The sequence below is a fragment of the Rhinichthys klamathensis genome, unplaced genomic scaffold (assembly GCF_029890125.1).
Source record: "Rhinichthys klamathensis goyatoka isolate OS25496 unplaced genomic scaffold, OSU_Roscu_1.1 h1tg000020l_1, whole genome shotgun sequence".
Taxonomy (NCBI): Eukaryota; Metazoa; Chordata; class Actinopteri; order Cypriniformes; family Leuciscidae; genus Rhinichthys; species Rhinichthys klamathensis.
The window spans coordinates 79,427-96,511 of record NW_026606571.1 but is presented as its reverse complement, the minus strand read 5'-3'; the positions used below and the strand labels follow the sequence as shown (position 1 = coordinate 96,511).

The window sequence follows — 17,085 nt, the reverse complement described above, 5'->3', positions numbered from 1 at the left end:
ATTGAATTGAATACTAAAATACATTAAATTTGATTTATGTACAATTTGCACAGAAATTCATTCTTCTTGTGTTTGATGAATAAGGCCTAGTCATTTTTCTAACCTCCAGTCTCATATGCATGTTGTTCATGCGTAGTGTTCTTGGTAGTGGTCAGTGAAATCAGCTGCTGGTGTAATTGGGTGTTGTCATGGTGGTGGTTCTGTGTCAGTCTTCTCACTGGCGGGGGGATTTTTGTCTTAATTTCCGAGCATGTTTACTGTCATTTCCCTCCTGAGGTGGTCTTTTGGGGATAGTGGTTTATGAGGTAGGGAGGTGTCGTAATTGTAGAAACTGGGATCCGTCAGCCAAAAGGACTGCAAGTGCAATCCCGTTCCCGACTCCAAGATGTGATTCCATCTCTATTTTGTAATGGAAATGTTTTTCAAATTTGTATTTGAAAATGGTGCTATTAATAGTGCAGTAGTTTGAATGTTGATTTTATCCATGAGTGTCATATTTTCCATTTTCAAATGGCTTCTTCTTTTTTTTCTCTCTTATGAATTAGAAACTGCCAGTGGTTTAGGCAGTGTTTTTTATGTTATGTTTCAGCATTACAAAAGTCAGACAGGTTTTGTACTGTTCTAAACTCTTCAGTTATATTTAGTAGTAGTATTAAATAAAGACATTTCATAGATAATGCCTTCCAAATGTTGCCAACAGTGATATTGTTTAGAACATATTTATTTTGACTGGTTTGAATAACTACTGTAAAATAAAATAACGGCTTACATTTACAAACACAGCGAGTGATATGTCTGAAAGGATGTTTGATGTTGACTTTAAGGTTGTATGTGTATGAAATAACAGACTTCAAACATTTGATTTATGTTTTTGCATTGTTTTTGTTCTTATTCATTATCTATGTTGTACACTAGAATGGTGCTTTATAACATTTTCTTTATTTCTTTTTAATTAAGCATATAGGTGGATATCAGTTATTTCCTTAATTAAAGCAATATTTAATTTTGTACATTTTTGAAATGGTGCTGTATCTTGAGAAAATATGATTTTTTTTACATTATGATTCCATTGTATTTTATTTGTCTAAACTGTGAAATGTATGTACAAATTATTTTTTAAATGGTGAACATATTAAAAGAATAACAGGTAAAACACAATCGCTTTATGGAATGAAACTGAAACTAAAATCCTACAGTAGGCTTATATCAATCACAAGCTGTATTTACATTTTTTTTATATATATATTTGTGTGCGTTTATGCCGAGGTAAAGCTTTTACATGTGATGTGTTCTGATACTAACCTGCATGCTTTGAGTTTGTCTGAGTGCTGTTTCCTCCACTACTCTTTTAATTATACAGAGTGTGCTTACCTTACACTTAGTTTAAAATGTCTTCTAAATGTCTTCTAAATGTGCATTGATTTTTCAATAGGAAAACTCAGTGCCCTCATTGATTCTTAATGGGGCGAACTATTGCTTGGTATTTTACAGCAATTATTCATCAACTTTTCCACCATTGACTGTAATCTCACATACTGTAATAGGTGCTGTAAATCTATGATACTGGAGCCTAATGGTTTATTTGGGAAGAAATTAATTTGCATTACTAAAAAGCCAATGAGAAGCTTCTTTGTACAAATAAGCTTTATGTACTGAATATATCAGTCAAAAGTCCAGATTTAAAAAGGTACAATTATTATGAGTATCATATCTGAGACATAATTTTTTTCTGTTTTGAAATGTTTTTATATTTGACAAATACTGGTGTAATTAGCATGAATGATTTCAACCTCAGGCATTTTGAGAGACATTGGTAAAGCTGCCTGTTAAAACTTGTTTTATTTCCATGAAAATATAATAGGTAAGCTTGTTGAAACTTCTAGAGTTTCTGTTCAGAAATAATTTAGTCCCCATCCATCAAAGTAATTAAAGTATAATTTCACGGCACCAGTGCAACACCATAAAATACACAAGAAATGTTGCACACAAGTTCTGCAGCTTCTGAGAAGTTTTTGAGTTGAGTGGCATATGCTTTAAATCACATTGAAATGCTTGGGGTCGCCACTCTCACAAAACCTTCTGGAGTCTCACTTGACAGTATCTACCTGTCCATCATTCACAGAGGCTTCTCAGTCACAGATGTTTTTCACAGCCTATGAGATGTTTGAAGGACATAGAACGCGTAAGTCCACATGGTTCTCTCCCTCCAGGCCTTAGGGGGACCCGTTTTTTTTACGCATGCAATCTTCACGGCCTGCATGCTTTTACCATCTCAAGTAGTGCCCTGGTACAACCTACAAACTACAAGCACAGTGCTAATATATCACAAAAATAGCTTCGCAACCACCAATTTCTTATGTTATTTGAAATATTAATCCTGTTCATGGACACATTTCACCATATACAGGTTGTTGAGTTGTACTTATGAGCATTACTTGATCTGGCTAAGCTTTCATGGCCTGTATGGGTCCATTGAAACAGGGAAGCTGCATGCTTGCACAAATGGGGACTTCTCTCTGTTGCTGAAGTGTGTCTTGTATGATTCTTATTTTATTAATTAAAGTAATTAAACACGGAGATGTCTTGGTACTCAAGATTAGTTCAGTATCAGATTGGTTAGGTTGTTCTTCAAAATGTATGCTATATGTGACCAAACCACCAAACATCACACTTGTTACCTAACAGAGAGGGGTTCCCAACACATTTCATCAGCCCAGTATCATGCCTTTGATATGCAAGACTATGTTGAGGTATATCAGATATCAAACAACATCCATTGTTCTTAAAAAGATCATACTGTGACTCATTCATAATTATCATCAGCCATGCATACATTTCCAGTGCACTGAACTTGCCTCTCTCAATCTTATAAGAGCAACTTATGCAATTGTATAGACACTCTTTAAAAGATGGTTTCACTGTAGTATGCATTTACATGTTTTTTGATAAGTAATGGACGAGAGGGTGGGTAGATAAATAGATGGATGTGGTAAACGGGATATATGAGCATGGATAGATGGATTGGTAGATAAATGGTTTATAGTTGAGGGGTAGATAGAAACTGGAGATAGAGGGGTTAGAGGTAGGTGGATATTGTAGATAAATGAGTAGATGGATAAATAGACGGGGATATGTATAGACAGATACAGATGCACTGTAAAAAATGTCTAACCACCCCAACTCAAAATTTTCTAGTGACTGGTCACATCTAAATTTTTCAATTGGCCCAAGTGAAATTCTGCTAATTTAATTTGATAAATTTTCAGAATTTCACTTGGGCCAATTGAAAAATGTAGATGTGACCAGTCACTAGAAAATTTTGAGTTGGGAAGTTAGACATTTTTACAGTGTACAGTTGAGAAGCAAGATAAATGAGTAAATGAGTGGGTAGATCAATAGATGGATATGGTAGACAGGATATATGAGCACATGGGTGGATAGTAGGGCTGCAACTAACGATTATTTTGATAATCGATTAATCGGACGATTATTTTTTCGATTAATCGGACAAAATTTCAATTAGATTTTTTGTTTATTATGACTAAATAAAACCCGGTTACACTTTATTTTAAGGTGTCCTTGTTACAGTGTAATTATATATTTAAGTACAGAGTAATATTAAGTAACTACATGTACTTACTATAGGAATAGGGTAGGATTAGGTTGAGGGTTAGTTGCATGTAATTATGCATAATTTACTGTTATTACTACAGTAAGTACATGTAACATATGTAACAAGGACACCGTAAAATAAAGTGTTACCTAAAACCCTCAATTAGGATATTTATGTGTAAAAGTGTACTTTAAAAAGTGCAAAAGCCACACATTGAGTTTTACAAATATCAATATTTGCATTGTTTTTAATGATAATTGCTGATGGCAAGTTGACAACCATGATTAATGTAAAAAAAAAAAACATTTATATTCAACATATTGTTTTAACACAATTTTTGTTAAAACAAATTTACAGACATGTTGTTCAGATGTGAAGATATAAACTAAAAACATCTCAAATATATAATTCATTTAATGTTTTATTTAAAATTAATTGAATTATAAGGATAACTTGTAAAAAATAAATATAGAAAGCCGCAGTAGATCGCGTTTGAAAAACAATTAAAACTTAATAGTAGACAAATGCTATATAAAGAGAGCGGAATGGTACGCAGCAAGCTAACAGGCTTGATTAAAAAGACAGGAAAAATGATGCATTAGTGCACAAACATTCGCTGAAAACCACTGAGTACAGTGACTAAAAAACAATAATTTACTGCTGGTGTTATTAACTGCCTTTATATTTAGTCCTTCGCTTTGTAAAGACCGTTTTAATTTAATTCAAACTCCCGGGATTTGAGCGCGCATGCGAGACAGAAGAGACTGTGCTCCAAACCGTGTAGCGCGAGCGCGCAGCAGAGCAACGGAGGGAGAGAGACCTTGCGTGTGTGCCTCATGAAGCGCGTGTAAGACAGAGAGCATCCTGATTGGCCTGTTTCAACCAATCACCAGTAAACGCTCCCCGTGACGTAAGCAGACCAACTAATCGATAATGACATTCGTTGACAACGATTTTCATAATCGATTATTATCGATTAGTTGTTGCAGCCCTAGTGGATAGATGGATTGGTAGAGAAATGGTTGATAGTTGAGGGGTAGATAGAAACTAGTAGAGGGGGTACAGGTAGGTGGATATTGTAGATAGATGTGTAGATGGCTGTGTAGAAAGATAAATAGATGGGGTATGTAAAGACAAATACAGTTACTGATATAGTTGGGAGGAAAGATGGCTAAATGAGATGAGTGGGAAGATAAGTAGATGTGTAGACTGAGAGATGGGTTGGTAGATACATGAGTAGATTGATAGAGAGGTGGATAGACAGCTAAATGTTTGGGTGGACAAATAGACTGAGAGGTGGGTGTGTAGATAGATAGGTGGGAAGACAGCTAGATGTATGGATAGATAAAGTAGATGGATAGATTGTGCAGATTGATGTTGAACAATGGCTGGGTTGGTAGATAGGAAAGTTCTGTAAATGATTAGGTAGACAGACGGATAGTGCAGTGGGTAGATGTATAACTGTGCAGATGTGTAGACAGGTGGCTAGATAGAGGACTAGATGGTTAGGTAGACAGCTATGTGATTGGGTCAATACATAGATGAGAAGACAGATGGCTGGGGGGTAGATAGATGGATGGGTAAATGTGTAGACTGACAGATGGTTGGGTAGATAGATGCAGTAGACAGACAGCTAGCTAGATGGTTGGTTGGTGGGTGGATAGATGTGTAGACATACAGTATAGATGGGTGAGTACGTAGATCTCAAAATGCATAGAATTAAAAGTCGTTTTTTGAGTTATGGACCAAAATAGGAACTCCATCCAGGAGCCCATCATGGAAAAAACCAACGCTCTAAATGCCAGGACAGCTAAATGAGCACTGTTCAGTCACTGAGAAGCAGACCGGAGCTTAACACAGAGCTTACACAGACCAGTAGTCCGCCCTAGTTGGTGAAAGAAAGCTTTCTTTTGCTCTGTTGCCCTGGAATCCATGTAGATCGAGGGCTTGGCATCCGATCGAGGGCTTGGCATCCAACCAAGTTGGCACCGACAGCAGTGAGGGCCTCGCCCTGCCAAGCCCTGTCTGCCACTTCTCATCTCCTCAAGCTGGCTGCCAAGAGACATGACTTGACCATCAGCTCCGGCAGCCAGACACATGCTGCATACGCTGTCACACCACTAGTACTTCATGAACACTCTCACAAACAGACCTTTCTTACTGTAAATGTAAACTCTTTTCTCACATTTCACCCATTTGCCTTTTTTGTACTTTAGTGCTCATAATAAAGACCAAAGGCAAGATAAAAAAAAAATCTATTAATTAGCATGACATTCCAAACCATTTAGACCATGAATGAAAAATTAATTCCACTGAAAATGTTCTTGACCACTTCCGTCATTGAGAGAGGGTGAGGTCTGTAATGAATGGTACTCCTGTCTGTGATTAACTGGTTTCTACCTAACTGTAGCTACTGAAGGGTCCCAGCCGGTGGCCACAGTCAATCCACCTGTACTGACAGTCCAACAGGGCCAGCGGGCAGAGTTTCGCTGCTCGGTGACCGGCAACCCCACCCCTGCTGTGGAATGGATAGGTGAGCCAATCTACTTTTGAGAAAACTAATGCATATATTGATACGTGGTCACCATGGTTATGTCAAGTAGAACATGTTTGACATCTTTTGTTGGTCCTGAAACAACATCCCTGCAAAACCCCAAATATGTGAAAAAGAAATCAACTTTTACAAAGATAATTTATTATGTAATTAAAACACTTTTTATACTTAAGTGTGAAATGAATACAATGTTTCTGGACACTTAATTGCATGTTATTTGCAATTAAATGAAAATAGTTTAGTTAAACTTACAAGTGCTTTTGACACACTCATGTACATCTTTTGTATGTAAATATACTGCTGACAAGCATTTATGGTAACTGAAATATCCTTTATAATTTATATGGAAACTTTTATTTAAATATATTTGTAATTTCACATTATGATGAAGTTATTAACTAACAGTTAAAATTATATTCAGGTACTTTACATATGCTTTTTAGTGTATTAGTCAACACATCACAATGGCCCTCATTTATCATTCTTCCGTATAAACGGGCGTATATGTTGGCGTTAGATTATGCTTACACTCCTCTCACCGCCTGATTTATGAAGCTGTGCGTACCTTTGAAATCCAGGTGTACAAAATGCCTGCCCTTGATAAATCCCGCGGCTGAAAACGATCGTCATTAGAATAACACGACGCTATATATTCGTATATATTCAAGTCTCCGCTTCCCCCACGCCCTCATTTTACGCCATGGACACACGGAAGACGGCACAGAAGAGAAACTTCTCCGACGTGGAGCCGAAATGACCTATCACAATGCATTATTTTACAGCACGTCTTTTGAATTAGCATTCAATTTCGAATCACGTCACATGTATTGGGGTCACTGATCTATATAGAATGACTGGGTAGCTCATGACGTCATAAACAGTGAAGCCACCGCGCCGCCATATTGTGATTCCCTAGTGAGCTCACGCGTTCTATTGAATCAATAGGAAATTGTATGATTTGACTGAGAAAACATTGCATAACGAGACACCGTCTTTAAATCTAAAGTCTCCCTGAACAGTCTTACAACGCAAACATCCTAAGCATTTAAATGGGTATTTTTTTTAAAGTCGGAAATTATTCCTGCTTACTAAAAATTAAGTATATGTGAATTGTGAACTTAAAATTTAGCTCTTTCTGATTGTGTTTTACAGATAGATCAGTAGTCTGTTCAAGTATTTGATTAGTTAGCAAGAACATGTCCAGGAAATGCATAATACAAATTGTATGGGTTAATGTACACCTGTTTCACCTCTTATTTACCCCTTATTTACACTGCACACGTCTGCGGCGCGTTTACAGCTGCGACACGGCTACCGGAGCTGATCGCGCCCACAAATCGGCAAATCACGTGGAAATGCTCCTGGTGTGAGTTGACACCGCGTGAAGGTAGGAATAAAACATTGTCGGAGCCATAATGCGCCGCAGATGTGTGCACTGTAAATAAGGGGTTTACACATAGGCCTACTCCGTTTGCAGTGCATATTTTTTACCATACCCATGTCAACAGGTTGGAGCTTTCACTGCACGCGGATGCCCGTCCTGTGCGGTGCGTGCAGAGATCGTTTGTGCTGCAGGCGCTGAATTAAAGTGACAGCGCATGGTTCGTGGTTAAACTGAACACGGATTGACATGAAAATATTAAATATATGCATTTAATTAAATTTATAAGAAGTAATGCATTGAATAATACGTTTATTGGGTTTAAACTTGAATACGTCTGTGAAAGAATGCATAGTAGGCTATAAAAAAAATTTAAACAACACGGAAATAGCGACAATTGTGCATATAAATGACTATATATGGGCTTAAAGTACAACCTGTGAGCAGTTTTTCAAGATCCTTTTGTGATCTTCGTTTTACACTTGTTGATGTGCAGCGGGTCATCTTAAAAGTGCCGTCGGAGCTACCTAACGCTGTATAACGGCCGTTGGAGCCCTCTGCTGGTAGGGAATCGTAAGATGGCCGCTCGAACACTTCCGGTGGCTTCACTGCCTGGCGGCAGTTTAGAACGTCATGAGCTATCCAGTCATTATATAGATCAGTGATTGGGGTGTACAATAGTGATGATGATGAGGATGATGATGATGTGATGTGGAGTAGCCTACCATTCATTTACATTAATAATTGCATGACAATTTGTAATATTCTTCTTATTATTATGATTTTTATTATTAATGACGCTTATTGTTATTTAGAAGAAGAACGTCGTTATTATTATTTGTATTATTATTATTATTATTTAAAAGAAGAAGAATGTATTTTTTATTATTTTGTCAGTCTGAATTATTTTTTGGTCATTGAAAGCCTTTCGTTACCGAACCCAGTCCGTGCGCACCTGCCGGGCCAAACCCTGAAACGTCAGGGTAAAGCGCATAGGCTCGCAACTGAAGGAATACATATGGCTTAAAATCAAATTGCTTTGGTAAAGTCACACAAATTAAACATTGAAGTCCATGTTGCACAAAAATAAACACTGAAGTTTATAATTACTATGTTGTTGTTGTTGGTCATATTATCATATCTTGCAGTTTGTCAGTGCATTTTGTGGTGTTACTGTTAGGAATTGTTTTTCTGCGCATTTCCGCACTAACTCAAAACGTGCGTACATGTACACCACCTCCTGAGCTGGTGTAGGATTTGAGCGTGCCGTACGCCAACATCCATATTGATAAATCTCAAAGTCACCGTGGTTTTGGGTGTACGCCAGGTGTACGCTGGAAATTTGGTGTGCGCACTTTTGATAAATGAGGGCCAATAAGTGTACTTTAAAGCATGACAAAAGATGAAGAACATGATTTCACATTTTATTTTGACATTATTAGAAATTGTGCTTTTTAAGTCTACCAAAGTGTTAAGAAAAAGCAATGACAGTGTACTCTCTTTCAGTACACTTAAGTGGCCTTTTATTTTCATTATATTGTCTGGAATTTGATTAAAAAAAATACTTTTAAGACTTAAAATACACTAAGTGCACAGTCGATGCAATTTCGCACACTTCTTTTTCACAAGGAGACTGAATGTTTGAGAAGAAGCCTAAAAAATTTCGGTTTTCTTTCCCTAATATCAGATTGGTCATTTAGAATGTTGTCCAACAAGGATGTAGATTGAAGAATGTCCTTCTTTAAAATAGTTTGTTGATGGTGTGTCATGTATACACGCATCACATCAACTATTCCTTCAAATGACTCCTGGGAATCTGTCTTATAATATGTTTGTTTTTCCAGGAGGTCCCGGGAAACAAATCAGCTCAAAAGCTGTCATTCGTAACGGGCTGCTGACCATCCCATCTGTGGATCGCTCGGATGAGGGCGAGTACATCTGCAAGGCCCTGAACACGCATGGCGAGCACACAGCCCGAGGAGTTCTCCATGTTCAAAGTACATGTCCTACACAGGAATATTTCAAGATTTACAGTGTAACAAGTTCCCGAATATGGTGAGTGAGTTCTTCTCTACTTTTTAACTGATGTCTCAGGTACAAGTCAACCTCACGGTCTGCCCCACGTTCAAGTGAGCCCTCCGCGGGTGGAAATTCACGAGGGTGAGACTTTACGGTTGTACTGCAGGGCCGTTGGCAGTCCCACCCCTGCCCTCACATGGAAGAAGAGAGGTGGTTCACTGCCGGCACAGGTGAGAAAAAGATTCCTCATGTTGTCATTTATCCTATTACTCAATTACGATTTTTAGGGTTGTGACATTGGTCATATTTTGCCTTGTTTTTTCCTTCCTTTGAGTTTTTTCTTTCTGTTTCATCCTGTGTCTTGGTGTTTGTTCAGGCAATTCCTTCTCACGGTTTCCATCAGTTTAAAAGCAACAGTCTCGATGTGTTACAGAGACGTATTGAGGAGCTACAGGTCTGTCCATCTGTCTGATGTCTGTCTCACGCGTCCCATCCCACCTGTCTCGCTTCACTCACCCTCACCAAAATCTGTGAACTAACTGCATGATCATTTATTTATTCATGTGACATCCATTAGATTTCCATTAGCTAAGAAATAATCATTACAGATTACTCCTGTTAGTACAAACAGATCTTAGTATGCACAGTTAACTGAATGGGCTGGTTATAGTACAGCATGCGCAGTGTGGTTCAAAAGTCTACATTGATTCAAAATTCAAAGTCTGAACCTGGAAATAAACACATTGTGATGTCAAATGAAAACAAGTGGTGCTGTCATTAAAGCAAAGACAGGACAAACCAAATAGTGAAATCCATTGTTTAATTTTACAATTAAACTTTTCACTCAAATCGTTATCCTGATAAAAATGTATTTAAATTGGAAAAATTGCTAAATAAAAAGCCAAACAGAAGCAATATCTCAATCTGACCCATTCCTTTGAACCTCACTGTACATGCTTTTGCTCCGTTAGATTTGGGTTATTCGAGATATGAGACATGGACGACCTGTCCAATGCCGCTGGAGGGCTTTGGTGTCTTGTACCTTGTGTCTTTGTGGGCTGGTTTGTTCTGCCTAAGAGCATTGCTGCATTGTGTCAGCTTTTCCCAGGGTGTGCTCAGGTCCTCCGTGCGGCCATGCAGAAATTCTGTGTGCTCTAGCAAACGGGCCGCTTTGAAAATTTGTGAATGGTTTCAGACACTCATTCAACCAAGCCTGCCCCATCCCAGCTCTACTGCTGCCACGCTTCACTAGATCAGAGTTAAGCGGCTTTGCTCCTGGATAAAAAACATCACCCCCTCCCCTCTGAATACAGTCGTGTAGTTTACAGATGTAACTTACAGTTTTAGGGTTTCTTTGCCATTAGCTATACACATATACATTCATGAATCTGAATCATCTATCCACAATGCTAAAGTAAGCTATTTTCTGTGAATATGCACGACTTCTGACTGAGATAACTAGAAGAATAAGAGCCTGATCTTCTGGTTCTGTGTATCTAGCACATGTTTTCATTTTGCGAGCTCTTTATACAGTATAGCGAACCGTTTTTGTACAGCTGGAAGTGGATGGCAGCCGAAATGTTTCACACCCGCTCTTACATTAAAAATAAGGTGGATAAATCCTTAAAAAAAGAGAAAGTGTTAATATGTTTGCTTTTTAAGGTTGATTTGCAGTTCTGGATAAGTATGTAGATGTTGTGTAGCCACTAGCTGCTTTAACTGTCCACTGTTACTATGTGTCTCGTTTTGTGAAATAATCACCCTCACCAACGCCATTAATCAATTACAGGTAATGGCAGTTTAATCATCTGCTAATATAGACCTGTAGCACCATAAATGTAACACCCATAATTAATAACAATGTTATGAGGCGTGAAAAATTACACCGTGCCTTAACCAGATGCGCCAAGCTTCAACCAAGAGTGTACCTGTATGTTTTGTAAGCCACCGCAAACAGGACCATTACATTTTTCCAGGCTTTTGACTTGTTTCTGCGGTGTCGTGCTGGGTAGCCCTGCCAACAATGGAACCTCATTGGATACAAATAGTTCTCCTCCTGTATATTAAAGTCAACATGAAACGGAAGTCTTTTCTTCCCTATTGTGAATACTGCTGCGCCTTAAAAGTATGTACTGTTTTTGTGAAGAAAAAGTACATTTGAGTCTGTAGCAGAACAGTAGGCAAGCTTTGGAACATACTACTTCGTCACTTCCTTCACATTCAATTGAATTTAATTTCCTACCGTTTCGGAGAGAAATCCAGTAGTGCGTTGGTCTGCCAGATCTGCATAATGATGCATTTAAAAGTTAATGACCAAACATATATTTTCAAAAGTTCACAATGTTGTTGCAGATAAAATAAAATGTGGATAACATCTTTTCGTCAGGTTAGATACTTATTATTAATCACTCAAACCCCTTTATCTAAATCTCTCTTCCTAATTTTCGGACTTGCACGTCTGTCATGTTTGTAGTTTTTCAACACTTTTTATTCGTGTTTGTAGTTCTGATCGAATCCTTGTCCATCGTGCAATGGGTTGAGGTCACGGATCTGCACTTCTGATTCCAACCGGAAAAAGTAGACCATCCGGGGATATTTGGAATGCTCATTTGAAAATACTACGATTTGGGACACACTAATTCTAATTTCGAATACTATTTAGGATGGATAGTATGCGAATTGGGATGCAGCATGACAGTATATCCAAGTTAAACGGCTTTTTGAACAAGACAAAATGTAGGGGAGGATTTTGTCCATTGGGAATTGATTTGATTTGAGCTTGTCCCACCCTTGTGCCGAAAAACACATCAACAGAGAAGAGGGAGGGGAAGCTATTTTGCCTAAAGATTACGAGGGCACATGCATTTTAAGAAAAGTAATGATGAGCAGCACGTATAAATCATTTAAATTTTAATAAATACTGCAATATTCCATGAAAAAAAAAAGAATTGATTTCATGGTGACTTTAATCATCAAACATGGAGGATGTGAGACTGATTGTGGAAGTTTAGAATCGGATATTATACACTGTAAACGCTAAACCTATTTGTCAAAAATAAAACAATTCCATGAAAAATATTGAATAGTGAATAATCACTGAAGTCATGAAAGTATAAGGTTTGTGTTTTGCTATTGTCAGCTGCAGCGCGTTGAACCTGAGAGAACTGTTCTGATTGGCTACGTTTGTGAGTGATTGTGTTCCGTCATGCCTTTTTTCATTTTTTCCCGCGTTCAGTTTGCCCGCTAGTCTTGGTCTGGACACGGTGATAGCCTCATAACAAAAATCATGTAAATTACTAAAATGCTAAACAACAAAACTATTTTTTAAAAGTGTATTTGCAGGAAATATATGAATGTATTTAAACTGTATTATTTAGTGTAATGTGAGTCTTACCAAAGCAAGGTAAGTAATGAGTATAAAACTTGTCCTCTGTTGTTCATTTTGATGTTTATTCCGCTACTATTGTACTACAAACACACTGTTGATGTTCACATAATAAATCTTCTCAATGTTTTATATTTAGCACTTTTTACAATGTACAAACATGTCAAAGCAACTTTACACAGACATTTTTTTGCATTGCAGCAATAATTTCAAAAATGGTCCTGAAATATCCGTATATGCATATCCTCCTCAGGCCCGTATGGAGCGCACTGACATCGGCACTCTCGTCGTACCCAATATCAGGTCATCTGATGCAGGCACATATTTCTGTGTTGGAAGCAACACTGTTGGTTCCTCAGAAGCTTATATTGAGGTCTTTGTTAAAAGAGGTGAGGCAAACCATCAAACTAATTTTACACTAACGTTTTTTTTATAGGATATCATTTTAATATTGTCCTCTCGCACTGATCAGGTGAAATCATCCCCTCTGGAGTCACCATCCAACCCTCTATTGCTTCAGTAATGGAGGGAGAGACTCTAGATCTCAACTGCATCGTTCCAGGAACCTCTCCTGCATCTGTCAAATGGAGAAGGGCAGGTGGACTGCTGTCATCCAATCATCAGGTTTATCTCTGTCCATTATGAAGCATATTTGATTTACGTGATCTCATAAGTATCTGCGTCATTAGATTTCTGACCCACATGCTTAATATATGAACCATACGTGTGCTTGCAAGGTGCTGGGGACTCAGCTGCGGATCCTGCAGGCCTCTGCAGATGACACTGGTGAATATATCTGTCAGGTGGAGGGCGGCCCATCCCCTCACCAGGCTTCTGTATCTGTGTCTGTGACCTCCAGCTCCTCCCGTAAGTCCTCTTCATTGATGACAAACAGGAGTGTGTCAATGTCTATCAAGAACAGCATTAACCAAACGCTATTATTTAGGCAGAGGCTGTTTCATAATGTGTCGCCTTGACTCGCCTATCGTATTTTGGTTTTCTGTGAATTGTGTCAAAAGATAACTTATTTTTCAAGCCTATTCTTCTCTTAATGTGTCCCAGTGACTGTCAGAAATTAATTTCAGTTTTTTGTTTTATATTTTTTGAGGGAATGTTATGCCAAATCAATTAACTCAAATGTTTTCACATTCTGAACCATTATAACTGTTACTTATAAAAAAATTATAATTATCTGATATAATGCATAAGGTATCATAACACAATACACAATCAGAGAGAAATAATTATACGTAATTGGCCGTTGCCTGTTTTAGATTATACAGCTACTATATGTATATTGATATAGTTATTGTTGGGAGTGCTTTCTTCACATTCTGTATTTTTAAGGCTGATTTGTGTTATGAAATCAAATATGACTTTATTTGCTACACATTCAACAGTGAATGCAGAACTAATATGACAGGAAGAGGTCACTAAAAGCATAACTAAACAAATCAGAAGACTGCACAACGTACAACAGGCAGTCCCCCATTTTTTTTTTTGACCCAAGTCCTGTTTAAATTTCTAACTCTGGACCTGATGCTGTGTGCAATATGTGCTCACTGTTTTTTGTGGTGTGGTTTTGGAGTAGGCCTCCAGACCCCCATTATCTCCATTGAGCCACATAGCGTAGCAGTGAAGCAGGGCGAGTCGGCGAGCTTCAGGTGCAGGGTTCACAGCGGAGCCCAGCCGGTGCGCTTGGAGTGGAAACCCACCAACAACCAGCCTCTGTCAGGTAGACTGCTGCTATTCACTGTTATGTCAGTATAATTAAAAAGATGATACCTGAGTATTAATGATTTTGCTTATGTCTTTTTGTTCATTAGATAACGTGAAGGTTGGTCCCGACAATTCTGTCATGACCATTACCAATGCCCAGGCCAAAAACCAGGGCACCTATCGCTGTGTGGCCAGCAACTTGTTCGGAATGACTCACAGCATTGTGTCGCTCATTGTAAGAGGTATAGCAACATTTAATGCAATTTTCAAAAGAAAAGATGGTTGGAGGGGATGGTTGGTTTTTGGAAAACCAGTTTGGAAACAAGCATTATTTTCATTTCATTCATATTTTCATTTGGTGTGCACCATTTTCTGAATATTTCTGTTCGGATACTTTTGTTGCTCCATTCTCTTATACTTTTGTGTGATTTCATTCTTAGAATCTCCTAAGGCTGTAGTGACCCCTGCAGGACCGGTGCGAGTCAGGGTCGGCGATCCCATCAATCTCGAATGCCATTCCGCTGGAGAGCCAAAACCCTCTGTGAGATGGCACAGATTGGACAACAACCGCAGGACGATGCTGAGCAGCCCTGTGCCTGCCGATACCAGTGCTGTCATGCAGGTTATGGGCTGTTTGTAGTCAAGCCGTTGTTGTTTACAGAATCATTTGCCTCTGTATGTTAATCAGAGAGTTTCATTCTATGTTCAGGTGTTAGTTGCACGGCCAGAAGACAGTGGCACATATGTGTGCACAGCACAGAATAACCAGGGCACAACTGAGACTCGTGTAGAGGTGTTTGTAGAAGGAGGGCCTCAGGTGCCAACTGTTCCCCGTGCCAGCGTCCGTGAGCCTTTGACAGTTGTGGTAGAAGGGTCAACTGCCACGCTTCATTGTGATGCCCATGGTAGGTGCAACCGTAGGCAGCATTTTTCAGTTTTGATGGTTAAAACCCATTAATATATCTAAATTAAAGAGTGTGTGCTTAAAGCTCTTGTATCTTACCTAAAGGATTCCCAAAGCCTACAATCACATGGTCTAAAGAACGGTCTTCTCTGCCTTGGAGACACAAGATGGTCGACAACAGCCTGGTCTTACCTAATGTGGGCCGTCAGGACTCTGGTCAATATGTCTGCAATGCCACTAACCACATGGGCACCAGTGAAGTCACCATCATGCTGGAAGTCGACAGTGAGCTTTATTCATTTATAGAGATGATCATTTTTATTCCTTGTTCACCTGATGCACATAATACAGACATTATTAGTTTACACTTCAAAATAATATTATGCTTTGTTTTCAAGTAAAAATATCCCTCAAACCAAATACATGTACTTGAAGCAAAATCGTATATTGTATTTAGACTTCAGAGAATAAATATTGAAAAACATACATCATGCATCCTTTATGAACAAATTTGGAGACCATGCCAAACATTTAGATATTTATCATCACTTTTTTTGTTTGTTTGTCCTGTAGAGATTGTAAAGATTGGTCCCGACAATTCTGTCATGATCATTACCAATGCCCAGGCCAAAAACCAGGGCACCTATCGCTGTGTGGCACATTACAATAAATAATATTCTTATTCAATATTTTGGTCTTGTTTGCCAGAAAAACTAATCTAAACACAATAAATGTACATAATTTAAACATTTCTTAATACATGATATATTTGGAATTCATTTATTATAGTTTTGAATGGGCAAACTTTTTTTCCTGTTTTAACCATAAACCTTACCTCATGTGAGATTTAAACTTGATACCAGTTGGGGAAATACACTAAAATCAAAAAAAAAAAAAAAAAAAAACTTATCTTGTACAGTACTTGTAATTTTTTTAGTTACACAGGTTAATTTAGTTTAGATATTTATACTAGAATACATAACCTTTTTTTCTCTTTTCTTACATTTTAGCTGCTGTCCAAATTCCTCAAACAAGTGTGAAGCATGTTTTCCTGTTCTTGTAAAGCTCTCTAATATGAGCCAGCTGTAGTTATCCAACATCCTCTAACTGACATTTCTTTGGTCGGAGCAGCCCCACCCTATGCCACTTCCTTGCCCGATGACGTGTCAGTGCGAGTGGGTGAAGTAGTCCGACTGCAGTGCCTGGCCCATGGCACCCCACCCTTGCGTTATGAGTGGACTAAGGTCAACGGCAGCTTGCCTCCTACTGCTCAGCTGCAAGGAGGAGACCTCCAGATCAACCTGGCCAAGGAGAACGATGCTGGGACATACAAGTGTGTGGCCAGCAACAAGGTTGGCAAGAGTGAAGCGCTGGCCAAAGTCTCTGTCCGATGTGAGTATTGTCATTTCAGTATCATGCATACATCATGCATTCTCTCAATCTCACAAAGGGATCGTCAGATGAATTGTCACTGGCATTCAGCTTGACCTCTGACCCCTGTGTCCTGCAG

The 17,085-nt window shown here is 38.5% G+C and overlaps 1 protein-coding gene across 17 annotated transcripts in view; it reads left to right on the top strand.

Annotated features, from left to right (window-relative positions):
- Positions 1 to 17,085, top strand: part of hspg2 (heparan sulfate proteoglycan 2) — a 121,955-nt gene that overhangs the window by 85,308 nt on the left and 19,562 nt on the right. For 15 of the 17 annotated variants that reach the window (XM_056238539.1, XM_056238530.1, XM_056238524.1 and 12 more), the window contains 14 exons: positions 2,123 to 2,182; positions 6,024 to 6,146; positions 9,393 to 9,545; positions 9,643 to 9,797; positions 9,944 to 10,021; positions 13,206 to 13,341; positions 13,425 to 13,576; positions 13,690 to 13,819; positions 14,544 to 14,687; positions 14,779 to 14,913; positions 15,112 to 15,293; positions 15,381 to 15,576; positions 15,681 to 15,860; positions 16,707 to 16,967. In XM_056238539.1, coding sequence (XP_056094514.1) covers positions 2,123 to 2,182; positions 6,024 to 6,146; positions 9,393 to 9,545; positions 9,643 to 9,797; positions 9,944 to 10,021; positions 13,206 to 13,341; positions 13,425 to 13,576; positions 13,690 to 13,819; positions 14,544 to 14,687; positions 14,779 to 14,913; positions 15,112 to 15,293; positions 15,381 to 15,576; positions 15,681 to 15,860; positions 16,707 to 16,967 — 2,085 coding nt within the window. The remainder of the gene's footprint in view (positions 1 to 2,122; positions 2,183 to 6,023; positions 6,147 to 9,392; positions 9,546 to 9,642; positions 9,798 to 9,943; positions 10,022 to 13,205; positions 13,342 to 13,424; positions 13,577 to 13,689; positions 13,820 to 14,543; positions 14,688 to 14,778; positions 14,914 to 15,111; positions 15,294 to 15,380; positions 15,577 to 15,680; positions 15,861 to 16,706; positions 16,968 to 17,085) is intronic. The other 2 variants (XM_056238559.1, XM_056238563.1) reach the window with 2 other exon arrangements.